At 48.8% G+C, this 27,948-nt stretch overlaps 5 protein-coding genes across 11 annotated transcripts; 1 reads left to right on the top strand and 4 right to left on the bottom strand.

Annotated features, from left to right (window-relative positions):
• Positions 1 to 7: 7 nt before the first annotated feature.
• lgals3b (lectin, galactoside binding soluble 3b) lies at positions 8 to 2,774 on the bottom strand. Its single transcript, XM_058091257.2, has 6 exons — positions 2,692 to 2,774; positions 1,286 to 1,326; positions 685 to 1,143; positions 523 to 611; positions 290 to 458; positions 8 to 218 (listed from the first exon to the last, which is right to left on the bottom strand). Exons 2-6 carry the CDS (start codon positions 1,295 to 1,297, stop codon positions 63 to 65), a joined length of 885 nt encoding a protein of 294 aa, XP_057947240.2. The 5' UTR covers positions 1,298 to 1,326; positions 2,692 to 2,774; the 3' UTR covers positions 8 to 62.
• kiaa0586 (KIAA0586 ortholog) lies at positions 2,692 to 18,097 on the bottom strand. 4 transcript variants are annotated; one of them, XR_013629796.1, is made up of 29 exons: positions 17,808 to 18,097; positions 16,964 to 17,252; positions 16,510 to 16,579; positions 16,261 to 16,417; positions 16,133 to 16,188; positions 15,986 to 16,067; positions 15,820 to 15,925; positions 15,222 to 15,297; positions 11,683 to 11,779; positions 11,434 to 11,606; positions 11,181 to 11,253; positions 10,906 to 11,112; positions 10,641 to 10,830; positions 10,386 to 10,574; positions 9,083 to 10,305; positions 8,797 to 8,940; positions 8,519 to 8,694; positions 8,326 to 8,447; positions 8,019 to 8,215; positions 7,802 to 7,958; positions 7,564 to 7,735; positions 7,311 to 7,498; positions 7,201 to 7,235; positions 7,063 to 7,134; positions 6,881 to 6,992; positions 6,721 to 6,821; positions 6,610 to 6,646; positions 4,380 to 5,361; positions 2,692 to 2,796 (listed from the first exon to the last, which is right to left on the bottom strand). XR_013629796.1 is itself a non-coding variant. In XM_078796382.1 (29 exons), exons 2-29 carry the CDS (start codon positions 17,241 to 17,243, stop codon positions 5,285 to 5,287), a joined length of 4,293 nt encoding a protein of 1,430 aa, XP_078652508.1. In that variant the 5' UTR covers positions 17,244 to 17,252; positions 17,808 to 18,096; the 3' UTR covers positions 3,586 to 5,284. The 4 variants fall into 4 exon arrangements, 3 of the variants coding, with proteins under 3 accessions (XP_078652506.1, XP_078652507.1, XP_078652508.1); XM_078796382.1 differs by lacking the exon at positions 2,692 to 2,796 and having other exon boundaries at positions 3,586 to 5,361; positions 9,083 to 9,171; positions 9,448 to 10,305; positions 17,808 to 18,096; XM_078796380.1 differs by lacking the exon at positions 2,692 to 2,796 and having other exon boundaries at positions 3,585 to 5,361.
• irf2bpl (interferon regulatory factor 2 binding protein-like) lies at positions 12,751 to 15,184 on the bottom strand. The gene has a single exon (XM_058091256.2). It carries the CDS (start codon positions 14,786 to 14,788, stop codon positions 13,031 to 13,033), a length of 1,758 nt encoding a protein of 585 aa, XP_057947239.2. The 5' UTR covers positions 14,789 to 15,184; the 3' UTR covers positions 12,751 to 13,030.
• Positions 18,098 to 18,321: 224 nt separating the features above from the next.
• Positions 18,322 to 19,779, top strand: timm9 (translocase of inner mitochondrial membrane 9 homolog). Its single transcript, XM_058091026.2, has 4 exons — positions 18,322 to 18,524; positions 18,738 to 18,786; positions 19,193 to 19,288; positions 19,368 to 19,779. The coding sequence occupies exons 2-4, from the start codon at positions 18,748 to 18,750 to the stop codon at positions 19,500 to 19,502; spliced, it is 270 nt and encodes an 89-aa protein (XP_057947009.1). The 5' UTR covers positions 18,322 to 18,524; positions 18,738 to 18,747; the 3' UTR covers positions 19,503 to 19,779.
• arid4a (AT-rich interactive domain 4A) lies at positions 19,647 to 27,655 on the bottom strand. 4 transcript variants are annotated; one of them, XM_058091021.2, is made up of 25 exons: positions 27,520 to 27,655; positions 26,668 to 26,718; positions 26,462 to 26,572; positions 25,897 to 25,962; positions 25,736 to 25,826; positions 25,580 to 25,659; positions 25,413 to 25,510; positions 25,206 to 25,338; positions 25,040 to 25,119; positions 24,893 to 24,969; positions 24,636 to 24,814; positions 24,486 to 24,561; positions 24,324 to 24,418; positions 24,158 to 24,255; positions 23,847 to 24,075; positions 23,507 to 23,757; positions 23,268 to 23,435; positions 23,115 to 23,196; positions 22,866 to 23,052; positions 22,721 to 22,786; positions 21,463 to 22,647; positions 21,275 to 21,388; positions 21,066 to 21,203; positions 20,444 to 20,590; positions 19,647 to 20,370 (listed from the first exon to the last, which is right to left on the bottom strand). In XM_058091021.2, exons 2-25 carry the CDS (start codon positions 26,671 to 26,673, stop codon positions 20,261 to 20,263), a joined length of 3,867 nt encoding a protein of 1,288 aa, XP_057947004.2. In that variant the 5' UTR covers positions 26,674 to 26,718; positions 27,520 to 27,655; the 3' UTR covers positions 19,647 to 20,260. The 4 variants fall into 4 exon arrangements, with proteins under 4 accessions (XP_057947004.2, XP_057947008.2, XP_057947006.2 ...); XM_058091025.2 differs by having other exon boundaries at positions 23,121 to 23,196; XM_058091023.2 differs by having other exon boundaries at positions 24,486 to 24,558; positions 27,520 to 27,653.
• Positions 27,656 to 27,948: the final 293 nt, after the last annotated feature.

Raw genomic sequence — 27,948 nt, 5'->3', positions numbered from 1 at the left:
GGAAACAACGAGTGAAACAACTTTTTATTGATCCGACTTTTCGAGAGGTGAAGACCGGAAGGTCAGGCCGGGATGATGTTGACCTGTGACAGCGTGACGTCGTTGTAGATGCTCAGCTGGTTGATGCTTCTCAAATTCCCCATGCGATGCTTGAAGTCCAACAGGTGGTTGTTGTTGACAAAGACCTGAAACATCTGGTTTGTGCACTGGATCCTCATCTGTTAACACACCACTTCCTGTTAGCAATTAGCATTAGCATGGTCACAGGCTCAAGACACGGTCCCGTCACCTGGAAGGGCTGGCCCGCCGTGAAGGGGAACCGAGCGAGGTCTCGTTCCTCCTGCCCCCACTTGTTTCTTATCTTGCTGTTCCTCACGATCACCTTCTTCCCGTACTCATTGAAGCGAGGGTTAAAATGGAACACCAAATCCCCTGATGCTCCAAAATCCACGGTGAACCTGAACACATCGTCACCTTAATCATCACCGTCTATGTCATGGCCACGATGATGTCCAAACGTACTTGTCAGGTTTGTCTTTGACGATTCCATTGATGACGATGCTTGTTCCTGCTTCCAATCCACGAGGAATGCTTTGGCTGAAAGGCATCGACTGGAATATATACGTGGAGTATGTATCATCATATACTTCATAAATACAAACACTGTATGCTGTGTACTCTCACCAGTGATTGTGTGCTGGCTCCTGGTCCAGTTGAAGGACTTGGCTGACCGCCGGGCGATGGAGTCCACCCCCCTGGACCTCCCCCACCAGGCTGCGGTGAAGGCCAACCCCCTGGACCCGTGCCTCCAGGCTGCGGTGCAGGAGGCTGCGGCGCAGGCCACCCCCCTGGACCCGTGCCGCCCGGCTGAGGCGCAGGCCACCCCCCTGGACCCGTGCCTCCAGGTTGCGGTGCAGGCCACCCCCCTGGACCCGTGCCTCCAGGCTGCGGCGCAGGCCACCCCCCTGGACCCGTGCCTCCAGGTTGCGGCGCAGGCCACCCCCCCGGACCCGCGCCTCCTGGCTGCGGCGCAGGCCACCCCCCTGGACCGGCGCCTCCCGATGGAGCATTGGGCCAGCTGGAGTTTTGATTTGAGGACTGATTGCCCCCAGAGGCGGGCCAATCATCGAGAGCGTCAGAGAGCTACCAGACAAAAATATGTTAGACATTTCCAGGTGTCCCTGAAGGCAGCACAGAGGGTGTGGTGCCTCATGTGGAATGTTGTCTCACATACACACGCACCCAATACACGCATACACGCATACACCTGAAACATGTGACTTACGTTTATATTCATCTTCTGTGGTTAAGACGACAAAAACGAGTCTGAACGTGTAGAACAAACACATACACACTTAGATTAGTACAATGTACAAGACCTTGTCAAAAATACTGTTTACTTGTTGTGTTTGGTTTTGACCACTTGAAGATTATGAGGTTAAAATACTACAAAGACGTTACAGCACAAGGCAGATTACTTTGTTAAAGTGCCTGCAATAGAGCGGAGTACACGATGGAACACAAGATCTTCCATGTTAGTACAAACAATGTATTTTGCGTGTACACTTTGACACTGAAATGAATATAAATATATACACACAAGTGGTGTGAAAAAGTCTTTTTTTTTTTGCATGTTTTTTTGCAAGAAATTGAAATATTGGTCAACGACAACGCAACTGAACACAAAATGCAGAGAAAAAAAACTCCAAAGCTACATGGCCCTGTGTAAAAAAGCGATTAAAAAAACCTAAAAAAAACCTAATAACTATTTGGGCCGCCCTTAGCAGCAACAACTGCAATCAAGCGTTTGCCATAACTTGCAATGAGTCTCTTACAGTGCTGCAGAATTGTTGCCGTTCGGCCACACTGGAGGTTTTTCCAGCATGAAGCGCCTTTTTAAGGTAACGCCACAGCATCTCAGTCGGATTCAGGTCAGGACTTTGACTAGACCAATCCAAAGTCTTCATTTAGTTTTATCGTCAGCCATTCAGAATTGGACTTGCTGGTGTGTGTTCTTTTTTTTTCAGCTGTAGTTTTTTGTCTTGGAACTCTTTTGTCTGTTTATGCCCATCTCTTTCTTATGGCGGTGTAATGAACATGAGCTTAACTGAGGCCCTTCAGTTGTTTAGATGTTGTTGTGGGGTCTTTCGTGACCTCTTGGGTGAGTCGTCGCTGCGCTCTTGGGGTAGTTTTGGTTGGCCGGCCACTGTTGGGAAAGTTCACCACTGTTCCATGATTCTGCCATTTGTGGATAATGACTCTCACTGTGGTTTGCTGGAGTCCTAAAGCTTCAGAAAAATGATAACCTTTTCCACGCTGATGGATCTCAATTAATCTCAGTTATGTTGTAATGGTGGCGAGAATCACCTTTTCGCAGCGAACCATGTAGGTTTGGATTTTTTTCTCTCCCTCAATAATAAAGAATTAAAGTAAAACTGCATTTTGTGTTCAGTTGTGTTGTACTTCAGATTCCTACTAACATGGCAGCCATGTCCGCCGTCATGGCAGTCTTGTGCATTGCGCTAGAATGTCTTTGAGCAAAACATCTAAAAAAATATATATATTTTGATGCTCTGTTTGTCCTTGTTACCATATATGGTGAATTGACAATAAAGTATCCAAAAGAACAATCTAGAAGCAACTTTCAATACAAACAAATTTGACTTTTCAGACAATGACAAAGTGTCTTACCTGACGTGCACACTCAGCCGCAGTGTATGTGTGTGTTAGAGAGAGAACCTCACCCTGTTAGCACACACAGTCCACACCCACTTAGTGATGACGAATAAATTCCTGCTGCGACCACAATGGAAACAAACACAACAACACAATTCAAACTTAACTTGACAAAGTGCACAAAAGGTCTCATCTATAGAAGTCTATGAATGCCAGAAACCTAAAATGTGACATAAAAAGTGGTGCATGCACACTTTTATACAATTTGTGACTTATACATCTTGAGTACTTGAGTGTGTGAACACAATTCCATCTTCTCACGGCAAGCCCTCTCCACACCTTCACTTGACAGTACAAGGTCAACGAAAAGTGAGTTATTAATGAGGCATCCATATTTATAAAAGACATGTCTTTTTTAAATCCAAATAGAGCCGTCAAAAATAATAACCAATTTATCAAATTAATGACGGTACTTTTTTTTTTAATGTAATTAACGCATGCGCACCAGAGAAACCACGCCTCTCGGCAGTCAAAAGCGCAACACATGAACGTAAATGCAACCCCAACACCATATACTGTATACTTTATATACCCGTTCGTAGTGGGAACGACACTTCCTCATTCTGATTACACGAACGTGGGCTGCAACAGCATAAAAACCGTAGTGGGCGCGCTTGTGTATTTAAATAAACGGGAAGATACAAAAAAAAAACATGAAGTGGATATTGTTCTCGCTCACGTTGTAACTCTGAATCGGGATGTACAATTTTCTCCCTTTACGTAAGTTGGAAAATACATATATCTTAAATCACCTAATGTCTTTGAACGCAACTCCTCATTGCTCATAACAACATGGTTTAAAGCAGGGGTCTCAAACACGCGGCCCTAGTTTGAGACCCCCGCCTTGATATGAAAGTTTAATGTTAGTTTGATATGGATGCTGTATGGTATCATGTACCCAGAAAAAATTATTACGTTTGATTCATGTTCATGTTAAAGGTTAAATAACTGTTAATAGTTATCCTCCCTATCCGTGTGGAAGTGGTAAGTTTTTGGCTATTTAAGTTGAAAGGAAATAACTGAAGGCTACCGTTTAGGTCGCTAGCTCTCTAGTTTGCGAGTTAGCATGTGTCTCAAGACCCTGCAGTTGCGCAATATGTTGTAAATAAAGAGTATAAATGTGACTATAGTCGTGTTTTGTCATGTCTACAGGGCTCTAATAATGCTTTGTTCATTTTAATCTGAAAAAAATCATTTGTCTACCCACCAACTATATGTGCTTTCTTAAGTTTTTATTATTATATTTATTTATTTATTACTGATTGATTGATTTTCTATATTCTTGATTTCTTATTTTGTGTAGAAAAATAAAAAGTAAGATATTTGAGAACAGTGGAATGTTTTTGTCAGAGCTTTTCTTGTAGAAAATTGGAACCAAAGCAAAGTTTAAATTTTTTTTTTGTTTTTAATAAATGCATTTTTTTTGTTTTTTTTTGAAAACCTGATGCGGCCCAGTCTCACCCAGACCTGAGCTCCAGTGGCCCCCAAGTAAATTGAGTTCGAAACCCCTGGTTTATAGTGTGATTCAAATGTTATGCTACTATTAAGGAGGCTGGTGATAGACATAATAGATTATTTGACTCGTTTTTATTAAATACAGTATAAATTAGCATATTTCAGACATGATTAATTAAAAAACATACCTGTGACCCCGGTGGTCTGAGTTCTCCAATTGAGGTGAGGAGAAGGGTGTCAGACCCAAAAGGGTGGCTGTTCCCGCTGTTAAAACCCTAGGTACCTTGGTGGTGCACCCCTCCCGAGGGGAAATGGTGCAGCCTACTATGTCACGGCAGCCCTTGGTTCATTTCATGAAACAGAAATTACATTCTCAAAACTCTAAGATCATTTGACCAAACAGTCTTACAATTCAGCACAACACCATAGCTCACAAAATTAGTGATGGAAACTCTGATTTTTTTGTTGTTGTCTTTCATTACTTTATTACCAAATTATGTGTACTGTGTAAAATGAATTACTGTGTAAAATACATGATATGACATGTTTATTATTGAAATGAACAGCTACAAAAATATATCATAATATTCTAAAAACCAAGACAAATTTGGTCAAGGTAGGTAAAATCTCCTGTCGTTCATTTCAAAGAGTTTAAGTGTTTATTTCAAATTCCTAGACTTGGGGAATTTGACTATATTATTAGTGTTACAATGGGATTGGATGGTGGATGTTTGAAGTTGGCGCAGATTGCAGGAGAAGCGTTTAGAATAGGCCTACCTCCATCAGAAGTTGTAAATAAAGTTTAAAATGAGCACATATACACTACCGGTCAAATGTTTTAGAAAAAAAAAACAAAAAACTTTTGACCAGTTATATGTGTGGAACCTTGGTTAGCGTTTAAAATTTACAGTAAAATTCTGCCCTGGTTTGCATTCAGCCTTCAGTTAGCATACAATATGACGCGTGTCATGTTAATAATATTCTCTGTGAGTCCAACTGTATTCTTAAATGCAGTTTTACCATCAAAAAAACATACTTGTTAGCAGCCTATTACTTTGCTGGTACCTCCAAAAAGTAGCAGAAGTGTGATGCGCTAAAACAAATCACTGGAGTCATCTGAAGATATCTTCTCTGGTGGGACGCATGTACCGTTGCTGACTTCCTGTTGGCCTGAAATGGACACACACAGACACACATCAGTTGACTAATAATACGTACGGAAAATATATAATTTTATAGATTTACAATTATAGTTTTATGCCTAGGCTGGCATTTGCATGTTGTTTTAGCTAAATTTTAGGTTATTTTATTTCATTCATATAATGAATTCAAATAAACGGTGTTTTTGTAAACAACCACGTCATCAAAGTAACCTTAAATCCTCATGTATTCCTTTCATTCATCATTTCTATGTATTTATTTGCATTAGAATTTTTTAAATATATAATTGTATAAAAACCTGTTTTGCATTGCATCACTGCTGACATCCAACATGTTTGGATTTCTGGGACAGATTCATTGGATTTACATTATTGTTCTCATGGGAAAAATAATTGGAGTCTGCCCACCTGGAAGGACCTGGAAGGACTAATGACGCTAACCAAGGTTTGATTACTGAATTTTATATCCTTTGTGTGTTCTTTGTACTGGGGAGGAGGAGGATAATTCGGGACAGCAGCCTGTTTTGTTTCACAATAAAGAGTGTGTTGATGGACCACTTCTACATCTTTACACCAGGGGTGGGCAAACTACGGCCCGGGGGCCACATCTGGCCCGCCAAGTGTTTAAATACGGCCCGTCTGTTCTTTCCAAAGTATTTCATTGAAACTTAACATACAACCTGCCATCATGGCTTGAGACAACCATTTCTTTTGCTTTTTTTTTGTGATATTTTTTGGTTATTTAATGTGGTCTGCTCCTGAAAAAAGGGACTCAAGCACATATAGTAGGTTGCATGACACTTTTACAGATACAATAATTCCAGGTGGACTGTTAGAATTATATGTGTAAAATACATAGTCTGGCCTCCCCCCGTCAATTTTGTTAAATCAATGCGGCCCACGAGTCAAAAAGTTAGCCCACCCCTGCCTTACGTCTACCCTGGGTAGATGTCTTTATCCTGAATTATGCTCGCGACCGTCTGGTGTTGATAGTGATGTGGTTACATTATGTATTCATCCACGGCGCACCAGGCTGTAACTAGTTCTCGAGTTAGCCTTGTGTTTCAGTTATTAATTTATTAAGCTGTTGATTTACACGAGAGGTACATAAACACAAAATGGAAAAACTTGGAACGCCGTCGATTTCGATTTGACCAACAGGTGGCAGCACAATTCAAAAACACACACACAGAAGTGACAATACTCTATACGAATATTACATTTCACTATAATAATACCGAGCGGACATGTTACTTACCTGCTTGTGTGGTGCTCAACTCTTTGAACTGGATCACCTGGATACACCCACATGCGAGTTGCTTCATTATGTTGTCGAAACGGTGGGTGGGTGAGTGTGTGAGCATGTCACCTGTCCTGTTGTATGCGTGCAATCCAGGGGTGACACCTGAGATGGAGACAGCTGACTGTGGAGGTCAGAGGTCACGTTGAGGCTGTCGTTGGTGGCGTCCGCTGAAAGATGACATCGGTGTTACATGATGATGATGATGACGATGATGACGATGTCACACCTGCACATGAATTGATCCGTGCCACGTGTTCGGGTGTCGTTGATCGCAAGCGCTCCCTGTAAGCGTGAGGCACTTCCCCCACGCTTAGGTTGTCCTGCCTCCTCCACGCACCCTAAAAAGACAGCAGGTTAGAGGTCAGAGGTCCTGGGCAGGAGTAAGTCAGTGTTTCAGCGTGTGTGTACCGTATGTGTGTGTCCATGCTCCATCTGGGACATACAACCTTTGACCTGCCCCTCACTGGGCGGATCAATGTCCTAGATAAGGAACAGGAAGTGATAAACACGGAAGCTTAGTAGCTTGAAATTTCAAGTCTTGCTCACCATATCCTGAAGAGAGCTGGAAAAACTGCACTCCTCTGAAACACACAGAAATTCTTTCAGGGGAAAAAGTCCGTCATGAAAAGTGAAACAGGTTGACGCCGCACTCCCACCTGTCATGGCGTCTGGCTGGTTGAAACTGATCAGCAGCTCTCCCTCTGAGACCAGTTTGAGCGCTGTATCACTTCCTGTCGTTGGACTGCTGCTTCCATCATCTGAAACACTGGACGGGGACTCTGGGTCGGGCTGGGGAGGGGGTGAAGCTAACGGGAGGGGTTGTTGTTCTTCTGCTGACGTCATCCTGTAAGAGTTCAGTATGAGATGGATCCTTATTGAAGCGATCATATCTGCTGTGTGTGCACACACTGTGGCTTAGCGTGTTCATCTAGCCGCTCATCGAGGTGTTCATCTGGCTTCTCCTCCTCCAGTGGCAGCTCAGGGTCTACCAAGGACAGGGAGGGTGTGGCTTGACGGACAACAGGAGGTGTTTCAGCAGAGTAGATGGGCTCCGGGGTGGGGATGGGCGTGGCTACAGGCTCTGAGGTCACAAACAGACAATATTAGCATTTGATGGCTACTGATTCTAATGCCATTGCTAACAAACCTCGGGCTGTGATTTGATGTGAGGAATCCTCCTCAATGAGCAAGCTGGCTGGTTCTGATGAAGGGGGTGTGGCCAGAAGGAGGGGGTCTCTGATGGATGGAACAGGACTCAGCACAGGGGTTGGTACTGGCGTTGGAACCACAGAAGGCACCTTCTCCTGGAAAGAAGCGGCAGTTTTGAGACGGTAACCAGAGCAGACCTTTCAGCAGTGCTGTACCTCATCAGCTGTGTGTGGTTCTGGTCCAGGTGGTTCTTCCCCTGGTCTTGCTCCAAGATCTGGAGCCTCCCTCTGTCCAAGCACCTGCGCCACTATCTCGGCCAGGACCTCATGAACCAGTTGCCTGATTAAAACTGAGTCCACGGGCACATTGGCGTCTACAAAAAGCTGCAGACCCCCACCGCCGGCTGCCTCAACTGCACATCCACACACACAAAGTCAGAAATGGGATCCACCAGGGGGATCTGACTTGATCCCACCTCAAGCTGGATTTGCTAAGATTTAGTCTGACTGTGTCTCAACTCACCAATGTCTGAGGTGAGACTCCTCTCGACCTCTGATTGGTCCGTGATGTCATTCTGCCCGGGGTCAGGGGGCTGGGGTGTGTAGAGGTCAGAGATCATTGTTGACATGAGCTGCTGCTCCACCCTGAACACGACACAACAGTCAGAAGCGAGAAGAAGCAGAGCATTCGAGAGTCGCTGCGTCCAGTTAGTCACCGCATCGCCAGTCGTTTCACCAGGTCATCATCAACCCTCGCCACTGAGTGCTGACGGCGCACGGGGAGCAAATCAAAGGTCTGGCAGGGGAAGACTGGACCCTGATGCTGGACCAGAGTAGGAGATGGACCTCCCTCCAAACAGATTCCTTCCTCAGACGAGACAGACTCCTCCTCCTGGAATGCAAACAGCACATGGAAGGACGTTATTGATGATGATGATGATGTACGCATCCAGTAGGAAGCGCTGCACCCCAACACAGGAAGAGGTGGTGCTACCTGCACCACGTCAGTGGCAAACAGGAAGTCATTTCCAGGGAAGCCATCCTCTTCCTCTGCGTCCTCTTCATTCTTCCTTTCTGTGATGTTGACAGTGATAGATGGGGGGAACGGAGCTTCATCTGCATCCACTGGCTCCAACTGCTGCTGACAAACGGGGTCTTGGTCAGAACCACAGTAGCACCAATGTATCCAAGTCACGCAGTACTTCCCATCAAAGGGGGCGGAGCAAGAACACAAGATGTGGACTTGCTTCACTGGGCGCACGAGCAGACGTTTTACTCACGTGGCTGGGGGGGTCAGGAGAAGCGTGGTCCATGGAGGAGAATATGACCGGTGGTGGGCTCACTTTCTGTTCACACCTGGGGGGCTCAGGTGCAGTGTGGTCCACAGACAAAACGACGGGTGGTGTGGTCACCTTCTGTTCACCCCTGGGGGGCTCAGGTGCAGTGTGGTCCACAGACAATATGACAGGTGGTGAGGTCACCTTCTGTTCACCCCTGGGGGGCTCAGGTGCAGTGTGGTCCACAGACAATACGACATGTGGTGTGGTCACCTTCTGTTCACCCCTGGGGGGCTCAGGTGCAGTGTGGTCCACAGACAAAACGACAGGTGGTGAGGTCACCTTCTGTTCACGCCTGGGGGGCTCAGGTGCAGTGTGGTCCATGGTGGAGAATATGGCCGGTGGTGGGCTCACTTTCGGTTCACACCTGGGGGGCTCAGGTGCAGTGTGGTCCACAGACAAAACGACGGGTGGTGAGGTCACTTTCTGTTCACTCCTGGGGGGCTCAGGTGCAGTGTGGTCCACAGACAAAACAACGGGTGGTGAGGTCACTTTCTGTTCACTCCTGGGGGGCTCAGGTGCAGTGTGGTCCATAGGGGAGAATACGACAGGTGGTGACGGCACCTTCTGTTCACACCTGGGGGGCTCAGGTGCGGTGTGGTCCACAGACAAAACGACGGGTGGTGAGGTCACTTTCTGTTCACACCTGGGGGGCTCAGGTGCAGTGTGGTCCATGGAGAATACGACAGGTGGTGAGGGCACCTTCTGTTCACACCTGGGGGGCTCAGGTGCGGTGTGGTCCATGGAGGACAAAATGACCGTTGGTGTGGTCATTTTCTGTACACCCCTGGGGGGCTCAGGTGCGGTGTGGTCCATGGAGGAAAATATGACGGGTGGTGAGGTCACTTTCTGTTCACACCTGGGGGGCTGAGGTGCAGTGTGGTCCACAGCCAATATGACTGGTGGTGTGGTCACCTTCTGTTCACCCCTGGGGGGCTGAGGTGCAGTGTGGTCCACAGCCAATATGACTGGTGGTGTGGTCACTTTCTGTTCACACCTGGGGGGCTGAGGTGCAGTGTGGTCCACAGCCAATCTGACAGGTGGTGAGGGCACCTTTTGTTGACACCTGGGGGGCTCAGGTGCAGTGTGGTCCACGGAGGAAAATATGACAGGTGGTGAGGTCACTTTCTGTCGCCACCTGGGGGAGGGACCTATCCTTGGATGACCTTTGAGGGACGGGCATAGTGGTAAATATTGAGCATATACAATACAGCAAGTACAAGCAGTATTACGCTACATTACTGACCCAGTGGGACAGCTACGGCTGTCTCTGCAGGGGTCACAGAAAGGCCCCGTGGGGTCAGGTGAGAGGACAGATGTTGCCCAGGTGATGAGTTGAGGGGCACAGCCACACTGGTCTCAGTCTTCCAGGGCTTCACCTTCACACCTGAGACAGAAGGTATCTGCTCCACTTCCTGTTTCATACGACCACGTCCTGTTGGATGTCAGCAGTCACGTGATGCATGCAACACATTTGACGAGCAAAGTGAACATGGCTGACCTCTCAAAGGCTCCATGAAATGGGGGCGGGGCTTCCTGCTGGTTAGGGAGTTGGCGTTCAGGGAGGTTACGGGAGGGTAGTGACTCTTCCTGGGGCTTGGTCTCAGGCTGTCTTGTGGCGTTATACCGTACAGACGAGTAAGGTATGATTCGTCGTCCAGCCGCTCAAAACCGGGAGCAGGCCCCGCCCCCTGCAACAGACGACAATGATGAGTCGCCAATGGCACCTAGGCCACGTCAGTCCAATCGGCAGACAGAGTAGCTACCGCGCTCCTTCCAGCAATCTGGCTTCTGTATCCTCTTCCTGCCGCCACCTTACTTCCTGCCATCGTCTTATTTCCTGTTCCCCTGGGCAAGCTCGCTGTCCTTCCTGTGTGGGCGGCACCTCTGCTCCCCACCACCCGCTGCTGCGAAAGTGGAAAGGATGAAGCGTCCGCACGTGTGCGATGGGACGCTTCCCGTTTCATCTTAGCCTACACAGCACAGAAGGAGTTCGCGTTACCAGGTTTGTCTCAAAATCTGAGGTCATGTGACAAGTCACCTTCACATCTCTGCTAATCAGATGGATCCAGGCATCGACTGTCCTCTTGATGCGAACCTGCTCGCTTTCGTCTCTGCAGAAGCACATGTGACAAATCGAGCTAATTATGAATTGATGTGTATGAAGCTCATTAGCACTAGTACTTCCATGAGTACTACTAGTTACAATTACTCTTTCATTCAACTTTGGAAATGTTAACAAACTGTACCGGTAAATAAACAATGGACCACTAGCTGGAGTGAGCAGTGGCTACCTGTTAGCAACCAGGGCCTCTAGCTGAGATTGCAGGATCTCTCCGGTCCGGACTCTTTCCACAGCCTCCAGATTCTCCTCAAGAACTTTCTTTTGTCGTTGAACTTGGCGGAGAACCTGACTGGCCTCCTCCAGCATAGAAGTAACCTCCGGCCCACTCTGAAGAAGCAAGGCCTTGAGATGAACAGAATCAGTTTTACGGTTCAGAAGTAAAAGCGCCGCCACGGAGGAACTCCTGCAGCATCCTCACCTCAGCCTCCGCCAGCCCCGCCTCCATCGCTTCCTGGCTGTCATTCGCTTGGGTTGCCGCAGAAACAATAGGAGGGTCTCTGTGATGGTGGGCCTCCCTGCAAGAAGAAAAAACAACACTGAGCGATAAACAAGTAACATTACAGAAAAAAAACACAGTTTATTTATCTTAAGAAGACAAATACTGCAATATGAGCAACAGGAAAAAGTGTCATATTTATTCTAAAGTAGTCATGCAAATCATGACCAATAGTCATGTGTTCCTACAATGGACAAGTAAGACAGGTTAGAACCCAACTAAATAATACTGGTAACATTGCAATTTGGAAAGCTGCACATTTCTATGTGACATGAGAAAGTAATACAAGTAATTGTAGTTGACTAATCAGTAATCAAATTTACCGAATTACAGTCAAAAGTTGGGAGACGCTTTGTCATACAATAACATGGTAAAGCGTCTCCAAACGTTTGACTGGTAGCATACATATGAACTGCACGAGTGCCGCCTCGTATTATTGCGCTGCAGGCACGTTAGCAGCGTGTAGCTCGGAGATTCTTCCTGAGGTGTGATATTATATTAAGTATTAAAGGATCATTGCAACTTGAATCTGAATCGGGCATACTGAACTATCAAGCATGTCGTCACTGGCGTGCTAATATCGTTAGCGGCAGAAAACCAGATATTGATATGAGCCAATATTTCATCAATCTTGCCATAATTGAACATCCCTACTTGAAAGGCTTGTTCTCGTTTTGGATATTTTCCATGTCTGCATCTGCGGATGGAATTTATGAGATGTTGGCAGAATGCGTGCATGGATAAAACGTCTGCCACAATGGCTCTGAGGAACAGAAGCTGCAGAAGGGCTCTGTTGCTAGGCAACACATGGTGGTTTCCCATGGCAACAGGAGCAGGGATGCTGATGTAGTAGAAAATATTGCATCCATGCAGACGAGCGAGCGGTATGATGAAACAGCAGGAAAGGAACTTCGTGTTTTTACATCTTGTAAAGGGCTGCTCACCTGTCAATCACACACACACGCCACACAAAGATGTGACCTCACGGTCTTGACACATGAGACTTTATTTCTATGCTGCAAGGCACGTTACAAGATGTCACCACATGAACACACGTCAACATGTAGAAAAGGTTTATTGCAACGTTCTAAAACTACAAATATAAAAATTAGCAGTGTTTGTGTGACGCTAACAGCTGCCATCCTCACCATTGTTACAAGACAAAGCTACCTAGCGAGGCCACGCCCACGCCAAATGGCGATCATGAGGTGAATAAATGTTCATTTTTTCGAATAAGATGAAACATTGGTTTGGCAGACTAAAATGTTTTTTAGGGGTCCCTCTCCTTCTTGACCTTCACATCTCCTGCCAGGATGGTGGCAATCTCCCCCTGCATGAAGGCCCAGGGCACGTTGGAGCCCACCAAGGGGCACTTATCCCCGCTGGGACAGTACACCTCCGCCGAGGTCCCCTGAGCCTTGATGCTGTCTCGGGAACACGGGAAGCAGAACTTGTGGTTGGACACAGACGGACACTGCACAAAGTGTGTGTCCTCCAGTCGCTCGTGACACAGCGTGCAGCACAGAGGTCCGCTGGAGGCCGCGCTCTGAGCGTGCACCTGCTCCACGCCGCTGTTGGCCTCACCGTTGCGAGATGGGAGGCTATTCTGGGCGCCCACATTGGCTGGGGACAAAGGGCTGCTGCTGCAGTGGACGGAGTCTCTGTCTTTGTTGGGGGACTGCGCCGGTCCAAGCGTGTCCGCCGCAGACATGAAGACGGCCATTGGGGAGTGCCCACCCTGCGGGGGCACATTGGACTCAGGTGAGATGGAGCGGCCTGAGGATGGACCGAAAGACACTTTGAGGGCTTCGCCCTGGTTGTTGATCCACTGCTTGCGCTGGTCCTCCGTCAGTTTCGGTCTACTCTCAGCCAAGTCCGGTTCCGGGGAAGCCTTCCTCTTCCTGGACACGGCCCTGGACCCACTTGAGATCTGGGCCCGGGGAGGCAGCACCAGGGCGGTGGGCAGCAACGGGTGGCTGCTGTCGATGTGGGGCTGAGGCAGCATATCCCCCCCTACACAGTCCTTGAAGACCCGCAGAGGTTCAGGTAACAAATCACCCAGTAGCCGCCAGTCACCAGAACCGTGCTTCTTCTCGTACTCCAGGTACTTGAAACCTGAGGACAGTCCCCGACTCAGGTCCTTCATGCAGTCTTGGTACATCTGCTTGGCCACCCCCGAGGCGCTAGAGAACACATTCCCCGACCCACTCGGGTACTCGACAAAGATCTTGAGCTCATAGTCCAAACCGGATTTGGACACGGCGTCAAAGGCGAACACGCGTCCCACCAGGCCGTGGTCCTTCTTGAAGCGGACCTCAAAGGGTGTGCAGCCAGACAGAGTGACCAGGGTGTCCCGAACCACCATGGGCTTGCTTGCCCAGTCCTCCTGTCTGTTCCGAAGGCTCTCTCTCAGCTCGCTCAGAACCTCGGCATTCCGCTGCTTTTCCTTCAGTTCGCGCTCCTGCTTCACGGCTGGCTCGCTTTGACCCAGCTGGCCGAGCACCGAGCCTGGCGGGACGGTTCTGCTCACTGGGCCATGCGGGCCCGGTCCATTCAACGTCTGAGGCTGCAGGCTGGGCGGGACATTAACATGTCCCGGTGCACACACCAGACTTATGTGGGTCCTGCTCCTTGAATTTGGGCTTTGTCGGTTCAGCTCGGGAGGTCCGTCATCTACTTTGAAGCCATTCGGTCCTGGGAGCCCGTTAGGCAGCCTGGCCCGGGTGTCCGCACAGAGCGAGTACTGGTCCACAGAGTGCTGCTGAGACTTGCCGGGTCCGTCTGCTGGATTCTGGTTGAGAAGCTCCTTCCCACTTTTGGCCGCAGCGGGTTCCTGGAAACCATGAGCTTGCCTCAGATGGCGGGCCGTTTCGATGACAAACTCCACCCGGTCTGCACCCTCGTAGTTGACGCAACCTCGGCACACGGGTTCGCTGAAGTCCCAGATCACAGCCCAGGACATGCGGGGCAGGTCGCACAGGTAACACGACTGTCTGCGGGACAAGGGCAGCTGCGGGGGCGAGGACATGGTCCCGGTGCCGCCTCCCTGCTGCCTTTTCCGACGCGCTCACGCCGGAAAATGTGGAGAAGAGACAAGTGTGCGCTGGCGGGCTTTTTTTTTTTTTGTTGTTGGCAAGGCTGCTGGAGCTCGCTGCAGCCAGGGAGCGGGAGGGGGGAGGGGCTTCACTGCATCCAGCTGAGGAATTCCGATTGGTTATACGCACACCCCAACATCCCTCCCACCCCCACCCCCAGGCTGCAATCTGGCGGTGAGTGACATCACCCCCACCGACATGAAAAACAAGCGCGCTGCTGAAGTGTCACATTTGGTGATGTTGGTGTTCCGAGCAAATAAATGTCACCTCTGGCTGAATGAACGCATCCGTGTGTGTTGGGAGACATTCACATGCGGAATATCTCGGCATATCAAGTTTGTCCTTCAAAAGGACACTCATCCTCACCTGGTTTGGTCTGTGTGTGTTGCCATGGTAACTGGGCCAGTCTCCACACTGGTTCTGGTTGATGAGGTGATGTTTACTAATAAAAAACAAAACAAAACAACATATAAGGCAACTGGCTTTCTGGCCCCTTTACTACAGTTCATTCATTCATTTTCTTCCGCTTATCCTCACGAGGGTCGCGGGCGTGCTGGAGCCTAACCCAGCTGTCTTCGGGCGAGACAGCTGGACTGGTCGTCAGCCAATCACAGGGCACATATAGACAAACAACCATTCTATACTACAGTTATGACTGTCAAATGTCTTTGGATGAGGAGGAGAATGAGGAGGAGGAGGAGGAGGAGGATGCCCCCCCCCCCCCCCCGCTGCAGCGCCCAGCCTCAGCAAAAGTAAAGGTACAATGTAGAAAATAAAAACAGCAGCAGCCTCGTTACCATGACAACCGGTCATCATGACAGCCAGTAAAGTACTAAGAGATGGCATAGAGGTGTCCGTTTCCATGGTAACAACAAGAACGTAATTTTAGAGCCAACACTGCCGCCCACTGGTCAACACAAGCAACACAAGAGATATATATATATATGTGTGTGTGTGTGTGTACCTGCAGAGTCCACCTTCGTGACTTGTTGACATGCGGGGTCAGAAGTGGTGGAGGAAACAGGCGTGTCACGCGTGACGACGCTGAGAGCCGACCCAAGATGTTGGCTCTGTGAGAGGAACACAGTGAGTCACAAAGATGGTGGAAAGCGAGCGGGTGAGTCAGTCACCTGAGACTCCAACTGCCGGCTAGGCAGCGCCGCCTCCGTGGGCTGCGGTGTCACCTGGCTCCGCCCACTGGCACCGCCCAGTCTACAAGAGAATACAGTCAGTCACTGTGCGTTTGTGGACATGTGAAGACTTGACGCACAGCCTACCTTTCCACGATGTAACCCTGCTGGGACCCTCCAGCCTCCATGTTTGACTGAGCCTGCTGACATGTTTGCACACACCCACACCCACACGTTAGTCTTATGAGGTTCAATAGTTATTTTTGTGCCTTTACCAGTGGAGCTGCAGCAGTAATGTGTGCATTCATGGTATCTCCTAGGTTACCAGAAAGGCATTCTCCCCCCGCCTGTGCACCATGGTGGGAGGTGCTGCTGCTCTGGGCGGGGTCTAAAAGTTGAACTTTGACCTCTCGCCTCTGAGGGGCGTGAGAGCTGAGCGGCAAACAAACACAAAAGTGGAAATAGTTTCAATTGAAAAGCTTTAGCCAGCTGGTGACTTCCTGCCAGATCAACGCAACACTCACTGCTGCTTGAGAGCTGCCAGCACCGCACCACGAGCCCCCATCTGAAAGTGTGATGTCAGGAGGTTGTGACCTGAAAATTAATAACTTTTAGCATTGTCATGTCACTATAACGGTCAGGTTCAGAAAAATGTCTGTCCATTTTGTCAAGTACAGTTCACACGCACACCATGATTAGACAAACGCTACCAGGTGATTTAGCTCATTAAGCTATGTGATGACGGGAATGCTACATGCTAATGGCTGTCACCAGTCGAAGTGATGTGGTGAAATGGTTGATATAGCCGTTAATGCCATGCAGCCAACTGGCATGAAACACTCATCTGCTGTTTGTGAAATCATGCCCCTTTTATGCCAAAATAGAAGAAAATACGAACTTGGCTAATCATACACCTTCAATTTTTTTGAGCAGACGCAGGCGTGTGTGACGTCACAAAAGGTATGGTGTCAGACTTACCAGGCTGAGAGTCCATTGGTGTCCGATGAGGGGCCCTGCCGCTGTCCGGTTTGTGTCGAGGCATTCGCCATGGCCTTCCTGGTCTGGAGCTCCGTTGGTGCTCCTCGGACAGTTTCTCGATAGTTAAACGGACGGGACCGCAATCCGGTCTGGTGGCAAGGCTCCTGGCTGAGATAACAGCCTGGGCTGTTAGCCCAGCTTTGGAATTTAAGGTGGACTGGTTCCGACCCGCGTTGCCGCGTGAGGACTTCAGTCGGACTGGCTGAGAGACCATGCTCATTTCAGAACACTGTATGCAAAAATAAAAATTAAAAGTAGAAAAGGCTTGCTTAAGTTATATTACTCAAACAGAGAACAACAGTCAGCAGGTGTGAAGAAAAAATGACTAATTTCCTAATTTTTATTTATGTGGGATATAGTTTTGAGAACAATAAAGTGGCAAATAGGACCCTTGGAAATCAATTAAAATTTTTAGAATTCACTAATTTCCTTTTACACAATGTCAGCAGACGTCCTAAAACAGAATGCACACAGCATGCTCTGCTAAACTCCGAGGTTTGTTTCTTTGCCTTTGTGGCCTTACAAAAACCCTCATGTTTTCTGTGTTGCCACTTCAAATGCTCAATGAAGTCGGTCGGATTGAGTTTCTCGTCGTGGCAAAATGACAGTAATTGCTTTGGCCGACATTTTTACATTTTATCCGGAGACTACCGTCCTTTCACCATTTTAACATATCTCTCACCACTACCTCCTTCCGTCTGGATACAGTCTCATCTAAAATGATGCCTTAAAACCACAAAACTACATTCCATACAAAAACGCTTTAAAATCTATTTGAACTCACCTCGCATCAGAGATGATTAGGCTAATTTATGTTAGCGTACTTCCGCTAACCAACTTCAAAGTTCCCGCTGAAAGTGTGTGACGCGACCAAGACGACGACAAGAAGCTCTGCAAAATGAGTTTGTACCAAGAAAATGACGCTTGTGGAGTTGTAAAGTGGGTCTTCAAAGAGAATTTGGTAGCGAACACAAAAAGCTAGTGAGGAAAAAGTGCCAAGCGCGTCCAAAACAGACAGTTACTCCAAACAAAGATCACTTCCGGTTTCATCTCGTGAGCAAAGAGCGTTTCCGCTGTGACGTCTCACTCTAATATTATTGACCATCGCCATGTTTATATAGTTTCACAATGTTTACAAGACGTTTCTTGTCATAGTAAATGCTAAAAAGTTGTCATTAGATCCATTATATCTACCGAATACACAATTTCGTATTAAATCTGACAGTACATACAAACTGAAATTTGAGGGTCGGAAACTATTGTTACTGCATTTGTATGGCCCGGAAGGCGAACCTCATTGGCGTACAGTTTGGTATTTATGATGAAGTGATAACTTTATGAAAATTATTTTAGGTTTTATTCTTTAGGTATATTAACAACATGTTCCCACATACTTACTCGCGATCTGGCCCGGTCTTTTTATACTCTTAATCTCTATTAAATACTTGTAGGCACACTTCCGGTCCATTCTTCCGTCCTTCCGTCAGTCTGAGGGTTTCAGGTGAGAAGACTATTTATTTATTTGTGCCGTGTTGGCGACCATGTAGCTATTAAATATTTTCATTAATAATTGTATGAAGGATTGTGTCGGGCATCATAACAAACAGTATACGAATTAGGACGGAAACTGAAGCTAATTTGTTGAACTAGCATTTAGCGATATTAGCTATCGCCCACATGACCCTGTGTGTTTCTCTTGTCTGTTTGTGCTCAGGTTGTCAAACATGGCGGTTCAGGTGTCAGAGTCTGATCAGATCAAACAGGTAAACAAACTGCTATGTCTTCGTGACCATATTTTTCTAAAAACCAGTACACAAATTATTGGAAGACACAAGTTTTGGAATGTAACCAGTATTTTCCGGGAAAATGTGCCCTCAAATTTACTAGATGTCAGTCAACCCTGCAAGTGCCATAGGATGAATTTTGAGCATATGATTATTTTTTTTCTGATTTTTTGACACGCTTAAACAGTTGCCCAGACAACAGCTTCTCGGGGACCAATGGAGCCCCCTAATCCTCATTTTAATGACCCAATGGAAAAACAGTATATTTACAAAACAGGACAGCCAAATATGAAAACGCGACACATTCCACAACAACAGGGCCACCCCATCAAATATCTATAAGTTATGTGATAATGACTAACGGTGATGTGACTTTCTGTTTCAGTTCAAAGAGTTTTTGGGAACATACAACAAAGTGACAGAGAACTGCTTCATGGACTGCGTCAAAGACTTCACCAGCAGAGACATCCGGCCCGAAGAGGTAATAGAAGTCTTCTACCACAAGCAGCAATGTTTTCTTCTCATAAGCACGTGTCACATGACTAACTTGTGCTCCTCAGTCGAACTGCTCAGAGATGTGTCTTCAAAAGTATCTGAAGATGACCCAGCGGATCTCCATGCGGTTCCAGGAATACCACATCCAGCAGAATGAGGCTTTGGCTGCTAAAGCTGGTCTGCTCGGTCAGCCTCGCTGAACTGGATCACACCAGACTGGACTCTCATCTTCTTTGTGTTGAGAAATCGGAAATGTTTGATGTAAAAAGTAAAATCAAGTTAATTGCCGTCTACATGAAAGACTGTTTGGAAAATGCAGACCTTGAAACCACCACACTTTGTGATTCAAATTTAAAAACTTTATTGGAAACCGGTGCTACTCGGCCTGGAGTGCATGTGCACGCCACACCATTGCAGCTAACAAACAGCGTACAAAGTGTTCTCTTAAAAATATTATAAATCATTCTTTACAAGGTTGTTCTGCTCACATCTTATGTACAAAAAGTTGAGGAGCGTTCAGAAACAGGAAGTGGAGTGGCACAGAAGCCAGCTGAAGTCAGGAACCATTTTATCTGCCAAATTGTAGTTCAACACAAAATGCTTTACCATTTTTTTAACCAAAATAGAAACTCTAATACCATATAAAAGTAAAAAAAAATATTTTTTTTTACTTTGTATGACTGTTGAAGCAGATAACTCATTTGCATAAACCACTGCTTGGGCTCCTCTGATCCTGCAGCTGACCTTTGACCCCAACTGGATGGGGGAGAGCAGGAGGAGAGAAGTGCTCGTAGAAGCTGGACGTCTCAACAGAAGTCAGTTCTTACTGGGGGAGGGGCGACGGTCCTCGGCCGGCCATGTTTGAAATCACATTTGTCAACTGTGGCTCCACGGTGGGTGGGTGTTCCTCTGGGAGAGGGGGGCATGGCCGAGCAAGTGAGGATGGGTGGGCGTGTCATCACCTGCACTCCACAGCCACAGTGTTCTGAGTGGGCGAGGCAGACGACGGGCTCATTCCTGTGTCTGAGGAGCCTGACGAGGTGGATGCTGTTGTGTTGGACACCGACACTGACAAAACGAACACAATCGGCTTCAGCGCACGCTTGACGTGAGGAGTGAGGGCATGCTTAGCTCCGCCTACCTTCTCGTTCCTTCTTTTTTAACCTCTTCCTGCGTCTGTCGATGGACGCCACCTCAGACTTGAGGCTCATGTAGTACTTCCTGAGCTCCTGCAGCTTCTCCTGCAGGAAGGAGATCCTCTCGCTGCTCGTCATGCTATCCAGCTCGCCTGAGGAAGAGATGTCAGTCAAAACACCGGAACTAGCCGTCATGCCGACAGCTACCATCTTCTCTTATTTCATTTAAACCTCTCATTTATTAGTGGTGCTACCTGTTGGCCCTCCCTTATAAGCACATTAAAAATGGAATTTGAATGTAACTTGTCCTTCCACTTCTATACAGTAGGTGACATAACTCCTCATGCATGTGGTCTGCCAGAGAAGAAAACGTTGCAGGAAAGATCAGTGTTGTCTTAACGACTTAGTTGCTCTATTTAATGAGCAGTCAGATCGCTCTAGATAATTTGGTCTTTTTTGAAACAGACATGAAAGCACACATCTGTGTGAACTAGTCTCCCACAGGCTGATCCGTGTCCTCTGTGACATTACTACAATTCCACGCATCATAGTAAATTGCGCAAGACTTCAAAAGTACACTACCACAAATAATGCATGTGGGGAACATTGTGGGGAACATTGTGTTACCGAGTTGGAAGGTCCACTTATACGTGCGATGCGGCGATGCGGAGCTGTGTTTGGTGTCTTTGGTGTGCGGTGTGGGAGACTTGTTGGGCTTGGACAGAGATGAAAGACGGGACTGGTCCTCGCTGTCGCTGCTGTGGCCTGGGGGGGGGGGGGGGGGGGACGTGTCAGGAAGTGACTTCATGACATGAGCGGAGACGTCGGACACCCACCTGTGCCGTTTTTGTTGTCCACCTTGGCAGGCGTGTTGACTCGCTTATGGTTTCGTTTTTGTTTCTTGGCCGAGGGGCTGACTGTACACTGACTGTCCGTCACCCTTTTCTGACCTGAGAGGGGGTAAGGGTTACAGTTACACACAACGACCCGGGCCCGCATGTGGGCGGCATGTAGTAACACCCACCTTTTGTCTCCTGTGATCCGTCAAAATTGTGATTCGAGTGTGCATCATCATCATCCTCATCATCATCATCATCCTCTTCGTCGTCCTCCTCTCTGCCGGCGACACGGGCCACCTCCTGCTCAAGACTGTGGTTGGCTGTGTGGAACTCCTCGGAGGAGTGGGCTGCGCTGGAGACGGCAACTTGGAGGAAGGGGTGTAGGGGCGTCTCTGAAGAAGGGGCGGGCTTTTCCTTCTCATCCGGGTCATCCAAGTCCACTTCGTGGCAAACCAGCGCCTCAGGATCCATCTGTGGCTCCTCACTGGGGGCGGGGACGAGGGCATGAGGAGACTGCGGAGGTGTTCCAACTTGTCTATCCTCCTCCTCCTCTTTCGTCACCACTTGGTCGCTCTTGCCTGCCTCATTACCGCGGAGCGGCGATGGGAGGAATTTGGGAGTAATTCCAGTGGTCATCTTGGGTGGGGTTGCAGAAGTTTTCGGGGAGGCTGGCCTGACCTCTTCCTGCTTTCTGTCGGGGACCAGCTTCTTGTCTTCCTCCTCTTCCTCCTCCTCCTCGCTGGCAGAGTCTGTGTCGGAGTCTGCGGCGGCGGGAGGCTCTGGGGGGAGGTGCTGCGTGGGGAGGCAGTGGAGGACCACCATGGGCTCATCGGGTCTCTTCAGGATGCTGCGAGGCGGAGTATGTGCCATCGTGGGGGAGAGGGGGGCGGGGCTGGAGGTGCACAGGGAGATTCTAGGAGGCGTGTCAGCATTGACCCTGTGTACTTTGAGTCTCGGGGGCGACAAGGGACAACTCTTGACGTCTTCCACCTCCGTGTCTTCCGGTGGGGGAGGGGATGCCTCCGACGGCTTCTCAAGCTTAGGGGACAAGTGGACAGGCACTTCCTGTGTGGCCAAAGGAGCCTTGGAGACAACTTCCTGGGCCACAGTCATGTGTTCATTCAGTGGGACGGCTTCCTGTGCTGGCTGCTCCACCCCGTCAGGTTGGCTCACGACTTTTGGGGCATCTTCTTGAAGCATGCTGGGACATGGCAGCGTGACGGGAGGCTCACTCATCTCCTCCTCTTTCACCTCAGGCTCCTGCTCCCCCTCGTGATGGCCAGCATTGATGGGCCTCCCTTGCCATGGAGACGGCTTTTTGTCTGGCGGCTCCTCCGATTCACTGTCCACTGAGGAGTTCCCAGAATCCTCTGCAGGGTGAATGGTGGCCATGTTAGTTTGCTGGTGAGGTGTCAGCGGACGTAAGGAGGCGGGGGTTCTTACCGTTGGACGCGGGGTCTGAATCGTACATACCAGACGCCCTCCTGGTCCGCCGGCCGCGGGACACATCTGGATGAGATGAACGGTCAAGTATGTAACTTCCTGCTGCTGACCATGTGATCAAATGGACAATGGTCACGTCGCTTACTGTCTCCGTTGGCCATGCTGGGCTCCGTCCGGATGCCCTTTCCATTGGTGCGCCCCTCATTACTTGGCGTCTTGCGTCTGGCTGCGCTGGTGGGCGTAGTCCTGATTTGAGGACGACCTCGCTTGGCTCCCATGGGTTTCATAGCCGGCGGAACGATCGCCTTGTCCTCATCTGGCTCCTCTTTGTTCTAAAAGGTCAAGATGGCGGTTTGAGCAAACTGACAGGAAGTGATGTCATCCCGCCGCTCACCTTCACCTTCTTCCGGGTTCTCTTTCTTGCTCCTTTCTCCGAAGGCCAGATGATGCGGTCGGCCTTCACCCATTCGTCATACCTGCGGAGCGCACGCACGTTAGCGGGTGCACGTGGGACCAGAGTGCACGTGACGCTGGCGTGCGCACTGACCTGACATTCCAGCCGTAGTAGTGCACCAAGTAGAAGTGCTCGCCATTGTCCATGTCGGTCTTCTTGATGTGAGCCTCGTAGATCTTCTGGGTTTTTCCTCGGCCGTACTTCACCCTCACCTTCGTCCCCGTCACAGAGTCGCCATTGTCCTCATCGTCGTCCTCACTTCTGAAGGACACGCCAAGGACACTTCTTAGCACACAACCATATAAATTACCTCAAATCAATGAAAGGCTAACCTGTGAGCCCGCCTCCTCTCGAGCTCATTCTCCTCTTCCTCGTCCAACTCCTCCTCGTCGTCATCATCATCTTCATCCTCTCCCTCATCCTCATCTTCGTCATCCTCCTCTGAGCCCCTCTCAGACTCATCGAGGTGGCGGTTGCTGCGCCTTCTGGCCTCCCTGGGCTCATCGCTGTTTTCTTCAGCCGCCTTGTCGGGTCTGACGGGCATGTCCATCTTGGCCGTCACGCCGCCACATCGCCGCCTCCCCTAAACGGTACACAAGATAAGATTGTTAGCAAAAGACGACAGCGGGCCTGTCGGGGAGGAGTGTGGTTGTCACGGTTTCATCGTCTCACCCTCGGCGACGTCTGTCTCTCCTTCAGCTCCTCCTTATCACTTTCACTATCTGACTCCGCCTGCACTTCCTTGTCTTCTGGAGGTTCTTCCTTCGGTGTGGCCACACCAACCTCGGGCCTCGTCGGCCTGGGAATGGACTGCGCTTTGGGGGAGCGGGGGTTGTTATGATGGACAGTCCTGAAGGTGATGCAGGCGGAGCGGCAATACTCCTCAAAGCCGTACAGGTACCTGTGACGGGGTTAGAGATCAGTATTATTTATATATTACTCTTTTGTTTACATTCAATGCATACATTAATAATTAAACATACTTCTTGTAGGCGGTCTTCACGTTGTAGGATGCAGCAGAGTTGAGGACAGGAATGCCCAAATCCATGTAGACCTGCTTCCATACCGTGCCACTCTCGATCTGACACACAAACAACCAGTCATTGTACTGCAAGGGAACGCTAGTGAGTACCAGCATGGGAACGTTACCTTGCGGCAGCCTCCATGTTGGTACACCAGACGGAAGAGCTTGAACAGGTTCAAATCCTTATAACCCAAAACCGGAGGCTTGTTGATGGGCGTCCCTGAAGCACGTACACACGCACGGTAAGAATTGAACAAACGGGCAGCATTGTCATCATGAGGTCTCACCTCTGTCCTCCATGAACTTGTAGAGCTGTTGCAGGAAGTGATCCCGCTCCTCTGGGTCTGGCTCCTCCTCTGGCTGCTTATACACACAAAAATACAAAGTATGTCAATTCTTGCTATGCCTATACACAAAAATAGCCTCTGTGTACTCACCTCTTCCTTGATGAGCTTCTTCCTCTTCTCTTCATCCAACTCGTCTTCTTCACTCTCTTTTTGTTGTTCGTGGTCACCGTCATCGTCACTGGAGGATGAGTCCAATATTTGACTCATGTCCATTTTCCAAACGTCAGGAATCTCCCTGCGTCTGGCAAACATCTGGGCAGCGCCAAAGCCTGGAATGGAAGCAGAACAGGGATATGAAGAACGAAGAGGAGGATGCTGTGGTGCATTGTGGGGAAAAAAAGGCTCACCGTGTGTGTTGGAAAGCTCAGACTTGTTGATGTTGATGGAATTTAGGGGGTGCACGTGTCTCCTGGCCACTGTGTGACTGCAGCAAACAGGAAGGAAATGAGTGCAATGGTCCACGCCTGGAGACGACAAGATGATCATCTACTCACAACTTGCAGTCACTGAAAGACCTGACCAGGCACTGATCCTTCTTCACGACCAGCTCATCGTGGCAGCTGGGAGACACAACCTACAGAAGTGGTCACATGATCAAAATGACATCATCACACTCACAAAAAAAAGGAAGGTGCCTTCCTGCTGCGTGATTTGCGTTACCAGAGCCAGGAACCAGGAGCCAGGCTCGCTGTCCGCTTTGATGCTGCAAACTTTTCCCAACAGCTCATCGTTCAGCCTCCTGCGGTCCTCCTCGTCATCTTCGCTGGACGAAGACTCATTCTCCTCGTCGGCCCTGAAGGACAGCAGACAGTCAGTGCCATCACTCTCCTTTCAATAAAGTTTTATTTTCTCATCTCCGACACTCACAGAGCCTGTGAGGCACGCCGTCCGCCGCGATTGGACTTCTTTCCAATGACCGGAGTGCCGAAGTGTTCCGGGTTGGTGAGCGGTAACTGGTCCAAAGTCTGAGGAGAAGACTGAAGATCAAGAAGCAGCAAGAGGAGGAGCAGAGTCTCGCACACAAGGGGACTCACCTCGCTCTCTGCAAAGTGTCGTTCGCCCTTCAGACACAAAGACGTACGACGCAGCGTCTTCTCATCGCCATCGTCAAACACTGAAAGACATCACAACATTGTTTGATTTGATTGACATCGCAAACGCACGCAAACTGGTTGACAAGCTGAACTTACCAACAGTGTAGAGGCTGGCATCTGTCAGCTTACCGATGACAGCTTCGCTACATAAACCCTCGTTAGTCTTCACCTCCACCGTGGATCCCACCTGCAAGCGTACACACACACACACACTTAGAGAACATCGTTATCGGTGTAGTTGCTTTTGTGGCACTTACCCTCAGTGGACCTTTGACCTGGTCATCATGGACCACCTGACTGGCGCTCTCACCTTTCAGAGTCACCTGTATAGAAAAATACAAAAAGGGAAGAGACGTAATGCTACACACGCCAACCTGCTAGTAGCCTAAGACTTCAATTTCAATTTCAGGCCGAGTGGTTAGCGCGCATGCCGCACAGCTAAGAGACCCGAATTCGATTCCACCCTCGGCCATCTCTGTGTAGAGTTTGCATGTTCACCCTGTGAATGCGTGGGTTTTCCTCCGGTTTCCTCCCACATTCCAAAAACATGCTAGGTTAATTGGCGACTCCAAATTATCCATAGGTATGAATGTGAGTGTGAATGGTTGTTTGTCTATATGTGTCCTGTGATTGGCTGGCCACCAGTCCAGGGTGTGCTAACAACAAAGCAACATATTTGTATGACAAACCCTTCGCATGCTTGGTACAAACAAAGCACAACTCATCTCAACACACCAGCATCGCAAGTGTGTGTAAAAAGATGACAGCTGCCATGTTGGCGTCTACTTGATGTAACCGACTTCGGTTAACCAGCCATCTTACCTTGACCTTCACCAGTCTCTTCACCGTTTTGATCTTCGCCTCGCAGAAGGCCCCTCTGTATTTGGCGCTTACGTCTGTCCCCACTGTCAGGTAGGCAGGCTCGTCTGCTGCCTGTATAAAAAAACACACACACGTACTTTTGTTAGAAACATTTAAGTGCAATGAGTATGATTGATTGATGGCATCAGTCTCGGTGATGAACTCACCTTCATCTTTGTGGTTATTTGAGGAAGTCCAGCTCGAGAGCTTGTGGATCACTGCGATAATAAACAAAGTTGTCAAGTAACGTGAAGCTAATAATAGCGCTAAGCTAACACACTCGACTCTTCTCCGCGATTATAAGTCGCGGCTCATCTTCAGTCAGTTAGCTCACAACGTTCACGTCGAGCGGCTGGTTCGGCGGCTGTGACCGAGAAATGACTGGAGCTCTTCTTCCCGCTCCGCTCTGAGCTCCAGTGAGTCACGTCGCCATGTCAGCTCAGCTAGCTCTGCTAACTTTACACCGCTTCCCCGACGAGCCGCCTGCCGAGGACCGCCAACTGGCGACACGGACGGAGTTGTACCTCCGTCGAATCCCCACCCGAACTCGAGCTAAACAACGCGCCGTGTCTGAGAGGGGTGGAGAAAGAAGGGTGGCGTTGCACTCTCTGTTCCCCCAGCTAAACCTAGCCAACATGCTAACAGGCGAGCAGCTAGCTAGTTTGTTTCCCGTATGGAGATTTAAAGCGTCTGCTAACATCCACGCTTGTGTCAACATTGGCTGAACTAGCTTGATAGTCATCAACGACATTATATGCGACATTTGTTGAATGGAAGTCCGAGCTTTTGTAATGACTGACTTCATATTGGGTGTTTGACAAAGGCTCACAAGCTTCACATTTCTTCAGTGCGAAAACAAGCTGAGTGCCGCTGCCATTCAATTCAGAGGCTACTCGTTAGCGCGACGAAGCGGACATCTTCTGGCATCCACACGGCCTCCTGCTTGTGGAGGCGCGAACGTTTGAACCCACAACACTTGTGCTGTGATTCCGAGCAAAAAATGACATTTTTATACTCACATTCAACGACGCGGTTGCTTCCCCCTAGCTCAGGCTGCGAAGCGATACACGAACAACAAGCTGTTGAGTCCTGAGCTGTGTTTCTCGTCATCCCATTGGCTGAAAGCTCAGCGGGGGTTGTAATGGACCAATATGATTCGTCGATCAATCTCTCCATTGTAATTGGTGGTAACGTTTCCGGTTTCTGCATTGGTGGAAACAAACGCGGCGCCACAAGGGAAATGACGACTTGTGGTGAGTAATTTCCCAATAAGAAAGAACATTTCGCCAGTGAACATCAGTATTGGTTGGATTTTAGCGGAGGTGCGTCACGATTGGCTGAGCAGGCTTCCCCGTCTCGGTAAAAACACTGCCCAAATACGTGCTGCACTTCTTATAGAGCTCCCACGCAGGACTCGGTTCATAAAATACACAGTTGAACGGCAAACG

The sequence above is a fragment of the Doryrhamphus excisus genome, linkage group LG14, assembly GCF_037039965.1.
Source record: "Doryrhamphus excisus strain RoL-2023G ecotype Guam linkage group LG14, RoL_Dexc_Guam_v1.1, whole genome shotgun sequence".
Lineage (NCBI taxonomy): Eukaryota > Metazoa > Chordata > Actinopteri > Syngnathiformes > Syngnathidae > Doryrhamphus > Doryrhamphus excisus.
This window is presented reverse-complemented; position numbering and strand designations above follow the sequence as displayed.